Below are 6997 nucleotides of genomic sequence, written 5' to 3'. Positions count from 1 at the left end.
TAGAAAGTGTTTTAGTGATCTCATTAAGAATTTGGTTATTTCATTACTATTTGTTTAAATTTTAGCTTTAAAAACCACATTAGCATAGTATTTGTCATTTCTGAACTTTTCATTGGTCTAGTTTTGAAATTGGACTTTACATGAGCCCAAAAAAATTGAATATAGATTTCTTAAGCCTCAAAGTATTTCACGATCTATGGCCCAATGGAATGCAAATATATCTTTGCAAAGTAGTCAAAGGTTAGGTCCACTCTGACCCTCTTAAAGTAGATAACCTTTTAAGATTGTTGTAGCTTACTCAAAGGTCACCCTTGAGTTTGAAATCATTGTGAAAGTCCCTCGTACTTGATGGGATTGATCTTGTTGCTTGGCCACATGATCATAAAATTCCACTTTCCCCTTTGATTCAGCCATAAATAGTTTTCCCCACATATTCTATTCCAAGGGAGACATTTTTTACTCATTTGGGTGTACAAAAGGGTGAGGAACCTAGAGTTGTAAAACAAGAGTGCAAGTTCCCATAATTGTTGAGATTGAGATTGTAAATAGTCTACATGCACATTGGATTCGACTTGCTTTCTAATTCGACCATAAATGGCCTTTTTTAACACTTTCTATACCACAGGAGGCATTTTTCGTCGAACAGAATGGGTAAGGGCCCTTAAATCGGGCAAATGGGTATGTAAGACCCTCATACTTAATGCTATGATTGACCTTGTAAGCAAGGCTAGATGAACACTGGATTCCACTTGATTGACTATTTCAACCATATTTTGACATTTTCTATATGGAGGAGGTAGAGGGTCTCGACCTAAGAAAGACTGTGCAAGTGATTCATATTAAATGGGATTGGGCATGGCACAAGGTTGAATGAGCATCAGATTCCATGTGCCTCTCTAATTTAGCAAAACATGGCATTTTTCCAACCTTATGGTACCATGGGATCCACTTTTCACTCATTTGGGGCCCTAGGGTGGCTTTTCAGTGCAGTGTCGACTTAAAAGGCTAGCCACTTTTAGAAGGAGTCATAGTGGACATCATCTATGACTACTTTCAAAGACAAATTTGCCATCTATGACTACTTTCAAAGACAAATTTGCTTCCATTAGGCCATAGATTGTAATAGCCATAGGCAAAGCATGGCCTTAAGTTAAACCATGCTTCTTTAGAATGGAATTGTTGTGGTGACTATACTAAACCTTAAGTCTCATGATTCTCTTTAGAGAGATACCACCCATGATTGGGACTTTGTTTGTGTACAAGCTTCATGGGCTTAGCAATGTTCTTCATATTAGCCTTTTAGTTGGTTTTCAAGCCTTTTTCTTGAGCTTGGCTACCTAATCATCACTTGATTGCTTTGGTTCTTATGTTTCTTTAGCCCATGCTTTGGCTAGCTAATCATGATGTGCAATCACTTGATTGCTTTGGCTCTAATATTTCTGTAGCCCATGCTTTCTTTACTTAAGTCACACATTGCCTATACCTTGAGGGCTTAACTATTGAGAATCACATACATAGCTGCTTTTAGGTTCATACGATTCCCCAAACATCTAATGGAAATTATAGCTATCTCCTAAGAGCTTCTTGCATTTCACACATCTTCTCAAATTCTTTCTTCTTCATATAAAACTCTATTACCCTAAGATTTCAAAACCTCAATAAAAAGGCCATCTCACAGTTTACCATAAATAAAAGGGTGGAAAAAACCTTTTGACAAAGCAAAAGACACTCTAAAGAGAAAACACAAGCTCATGCACATACGAGACTTCTCAAAAAGAGAAAGGGAAGGAGGGAGAATTGAAAAGCCGAGAGGGTTTCAATCTCTCAAAATTTTCCCTCAAAGTGAAATATTTAATAAACCACAACCATACACTGTCAAGGTTAGGACAAGCAAATAAAAGGTAGGTGTTCACATAAAATATGATAAGGGATAGAAAGGATGCCATCATATAAGAAACTATTAGTCACCTAGGTTGAAGATTGATGCAGTAAACAAGTTCAGACACACTCATCTATTAATGGAATGGGATCTTCCACCTCATGTCCACTTTGCCTTAGAAATTACCATGGGCTTTTAGCATGTTGAGACGTGAGCAATACCACAATATCAAATGTGGGAAGGAGGCACAATCCTCGTGGTATACAACACCCACAACACCTCAACTACACTGTAGCCCACCCTTTTGGTGTCAAAGGCCTCATATTATTTAGGCCACCCATTGGATTTGCCACATAGATCCCGTTTTCTATTGGTATGTTGTCTTCTTGTATAAAATACCACTCTTTAAATAATTGCCTATTTCTTTCAAAACCTTGAACTTGACAAAGGTTAGTGCTACTATACATATAGCCACACGTGCTACAAAACTTAGCTCAACATTAGCTCCTAACGTGCACTCCCTGACATTATCATTCCTTGTACAATGTAGATGAATGAATGAGAGCATGAACCAAATGGTTCTTTATGTAGGTGAGGGAGAGGTTGCTCTCCTTTGGAAGAATACCGGCCATGTATCCCTTCAAAGGGCCATGACCAAGTTTCCTTTGAAGGCAAAGGAGACTTGATTAGCGTGGGTGAGATTGTGATCTAAGATTGTCTATTCTTTGACTAATGTTCAATTACCCTTTGCCCACCTTTCTTTGCCCTTAAAGATAGATGATTGACGACCACCAATACTCAATCTTTGGTGATCCAAGGTTTTGAATGCGTTGTGAAACAAAGATGCATGCCCTCAATCGAGGTGCATAACATAGTGTAAAATGCACTCAATAACCTTTTACCGATATCCACAAGAAGAATGTCTATTGACCTCTCTCTCAAAGCATTAAGGGGAGAACTTTCTTGGATAAAATATAAACACAAGCATAATCAGGAGCTTCTCTTTTCTTGCCAGACTTGTCCAATGCTTTGCAAAAGCATTTTAAACATCATCATCTGATGAATTGATTGTTCATCATGTTATGCATGTCCAATTCAAAAAAAAGGATCATTATAACATCCACAAGTGCCCAACCACGACCATCTTGAGTGCAATTGAGCGTACAATTATACAAGGGGCGTTGTAGTGAGTTCCTACTAGAAATTTATAGGAGAAGAGCAAACTCATTCATGATGACACGGAGCAGTTGATCAAATAAATGATTAAATAAATAAACTGAGAACAAGGCACACAATTTGGAAGAGTCGATGACAATACCGTAAAGGTCCAACTAATTTAACTGTCCAAACAAGCCACCTTCTCTTAGAAGAATGTGGCACTCCCTCAATCAACTAGCCACCAACAAAAGATCAATATTAAGTTTCACCATCAACGAAAGAAAAGTCACCATCGACTTAAGCAACTCAAAATTTACCACCCTCCCCTTGGACACTTCCCATCGGGGGATGGGCGGGGGTTGGCCTTTTTGGTTGAAGAGTTCATGGAAATGGCTCACGGACCATGGACTTTCCTCCCAAGAAAATCCTCCCCTAACCCATCCCCTATACAACATGCCTGAGCTTGGTCTACATCTTTAACAATGCTGGCAAATGTTAACGCTCACAATTGTGAAAGCATTTTCTTAGTCTATCTACCTTCTCTTGAAAATCAGAAACAGGAAACAACAGAGCCAGGGCTTATCTTACCTTGCCTTGTTTGTCTGGGTTGGTTCCTAACATGTTTTATCCCTGTTAAACATCAGCATATGCTCAGCATGTTCTGCATGCTTACTTTGGAGACTTACAGCATTTCAGTCCCCATACGCATTTCAGGAAAGATGCAACAGAAGCCCCAATGAGGAAACCCCTCTGGTGTTCTAGTGTGAAACAAGCATCTGGTTTACCAGAAAGGCCACAGACGAGTCTTCCTTGTGGCCCGTTTGTGAGCCCGCTTAACACAGGCCTCTGTTACGTGACTCGCTGGCAAAAGTAAAAGGGGATCAGAACCAAGTTCCGTTCTGCAAGCAACGTGCAAATGAGGCCACAATGCAGGGTTTTGGCTCAGGCTCCACAATGTATCACCCTCGTTCACCCTCCACCAATTCTCGTCCATTTCCATGCGAATTGCTACCCTGTCCTCTGCACCAACTGCTCCTACAGCCTCTGCAACAGTCCCTGCAAGGCGAGGTGGCTCACTAATTCACCCTAGAAAACAAGGATATGTTCGAAATGAAACTCTCTGTGAGAAGTGTAAGATATTCAGGAAGAAGAGGACTGACCTGCGGCTTCAGTGGCAGCTCGTTGTATGGAAGGCACAACGTGCATCTTGGGATGCTCGTGAGAAACATGGGGCAACGACTAGAGAAGCAAAAGAATGAGCAGCTTAGTCAAAGAAGCTCAGCTGGCTTTCTCACGATGAAAGAACAAGTGATACATGAAGAATCCAAATGGTATACGTGTTGCTCAATTCCTATGGAGGGCCGCAAAATTGTGCCACTTGTTAAGAGTGTTTCCGAGGCGCAAAATTGTGCCACTTGTTAAGAGTGTTTCCGCGGTAGCTCATGGCTTAATCTTTGTCACCGCGTATGGGGGCACTGTTGGCACTTTCAATTTCAATACGATGCAAAAAATAACAAAAAGGTGCTATCGAGGAAGACCCCCGATGCCTATTCAGATGCACGAATGTGCCTTCATCTGAGAGTGTCATAATATTATACATTCGAGCACATTCTACTAGTGCGCATGCCAGCCCATGGTGCATCAAATGCATTTGGGATGTGGGTGGGTAATCTTGCCTATACATGAGTGATACCGGGGCAGTCTATAAACACCCACTCCACTATCTGCATTTGCCACGTCCTCAACTATCCGCAGAAACAGCTCTCCAAGCTCAAGAGAAGGCAGTAAGGGATGTGACCTCCAACCTCCACCAAAGTCAAACACAGCTGACAGAAGCAGTACAAGCAACGGCAATCCTACAGACCTACTATAACTCCTTGACATGTTTCCACAAGTGGAGCTAGCTTGTCTAAAAATGTAGATGTCACGATCACAGATGCAAATCTAGAAACTGTATCGGAAAGTGATCCGAAGTCTGTCACGGAGGCCATGACAACTTCCATTGAAAGGGCTACAGACACATGTATGAATTTTTTTCCATCAAATACAAGAGAAAACCCACCCTCTTTAGAGGAGAGTGTTGCTATTGAGCCACCATTCCAAAAGTTGCCAGAGAACTTGCTACTCCAACTAGATAATTGTGGGTCTGAGAACAAAAATAGATAATTGTTTGCATACCTTTCTCTTCTTGTAGTAAGGGGCATTTTCTAGACAGTTCAATTGGGCTTCTTGATGGTAGGGCACACACATGAGGACATTGATGCAATGTTCAGTAGGTTTTTTGAGAGCTTGCGGGTGGGACAAACATTCACTTTCCCGCATCTGATGGATACATTCAAAAAATGTACAACATCTTCACCGGCACCATTTGTTCTTACACGGGTTCCTAACTTCAAGGATTATGTGGATGGCTACCTATGTGATGGGCAAGAAATGCTAGTTGGACATGCAAAGCCATTACAATTTCGATTTTACATGCAAGGTGACAGACCAATGATGCAGTACAAGGTGCATCCAAAATCACCGAATTGGATGCCCATTGAAGGGGGAATTGAGCTATGGAAGAAAGATAGTGAGGGTCGATCATTGTTGCCAACAGGTTGTCCGGATATACTGCCAATGGCTGCATTTGTGAGAGATCACTTGCAAGTAATATCAGGGATAAAGGATTACATTAAGTTTTGAGAGAGATGTGCAAGTGGAAAGAATGCATCCTATGAGTCCTACATTAGGCCAGTGATAGACTATTGGAAAACCATGATCGGTGACCTCGAACAGGAAAACATCTCAGAGATAGGAGTGTACAGAGAGTTTTGGCCAAGAACACAATCTCCTGATGAGGAGGATGATATAGATGCTTGCATTAATGATTTCCAAGGCTATGAGGAATGGAATGATCACTATTGTGGGCCTCTAAAAGGTAAGCCGAGGGAAGAGTTTAGACCAATGGTGGATGTTAAGCAAGGTGACTTCGTCTTGGTGAGGCCATCAGATCCTATATACCCCATATGGCTTGGGGTTGCCATATCAAGTGCCGAGATGGATGCTGCTTCTCCTAATTTCAAGAAATTATTAATTCAGTATTGGGCACCATCAGTTAAGAGAAACGGGCTCAGTGATGCAGATGCCTATGTTGATTGCTGGAACAAGTATTGGGCAGAGAATAGGTTGGATCCACAGGTATGGGAGTGTATTGATGCAATTGTCTGGTCATGGACATCAAAATCCATAAATAGACCCAAGAAGATCAAGATTCCACAGAGCGTATGTATCAAAGCACAGGAGAGCTTGCTTGGTATCAGAGCGCATAGAAAATGGTGTCGATTTTCTCCCTCTTAATCTCCCAAACTTCCATTGTAAGGTGTGTTCTCATGTGATGTTTCTCAATTGTTGTTATCTTGTCAATGGGTATTTGCATATTATTAATATGACAATTTTCAAAAGCTGACCTTCACCAACAACTGCTTTGTTTTAGTGGAACTCACTATGCATGGTGTTTGTTAACACCACCAACTGTGTTTATTAACACCTCAAGTAAAATATACATGTTGTCCCTAGACGGTGTTTATTAACACCACCAAATACATGATTTTCAAACTCTGCCACAAATGCTTTATTCCGGTTTTTATACGCAATGAACTGTTTCACAACCAATGAAGTTTTTCATAATCATTGGAATTCCAAATATTAGCTTATTCAATATTGGTAAAATTCCCACAATCAATGGAAATTTTCCCAAATTTAATGAAGCCTTTCCCAATTTTAATGAAATCCACCCAATTTCAAAATTCCCAAAATGCAACTTTTGTCCCACTTTATCTAATACTGTGTTGAACCGAGTCTTTTGATCAACCCGGCCATTGTACTTTGGAAGTTCAAGATTTCCTAGGGGTCTTCTTCCATGGTTGTTGAAGTATGGGTGGTTGAAGATGTTGCTACCATAAGATGAGGATGAGGGGG

At 40.8% G+C, this 6997-nt stretch overlaps 1 protein-coding gene across 1 annotated transcript; it reads right to left on the bottom strand.

The window, feature by feature from the left end:
• Positions 1 to 3226: 3226 nt before the first annotated feature.
• Positions 3227 to 4251, bottom strand: LOC147887914 (uncharacterized). The gene is made up of 2 exons (XM_087393944.1): positions 4198 to 4251; positions 3227 to 4093 (listed from the first exon to the last, which is right to left on the bottom strand). Exons 1-2 carry the CDS (start codon positions 4241 to 4243, stop codon positions 3819 to 3821), a joined length of 321 nt encoding a protein of 106 aa, XP_087250070.1. The 5' UTR covers positions 4244 to 4251; the 3' UTR covers positions 3227 to 3818.
• Positions 4252 to 6997: the final 2746 nt, after the last annotated feature.

The sequence above is a fragment of the Dipteris shenzhenensis genome, chromosome 22 (genome assembly GCF_047967505.1).
Source record: "Dipteris shenzhenensis isolate YYH24624 ecotype China chromosome 22, Dip_SZ_1.0, whole genome shotgun sequence".
NCBI classification, from domain to species: Eukaryota; Viridiplantae; Streptophyta; class Polypodiopsida; order Gleicheniales; family Dipteridaceae; genus Dipteris; species Dipteris shenzhenensis.
This window is presented reverse-complemented; position numbering and strand designations above follow the sequence as displayed.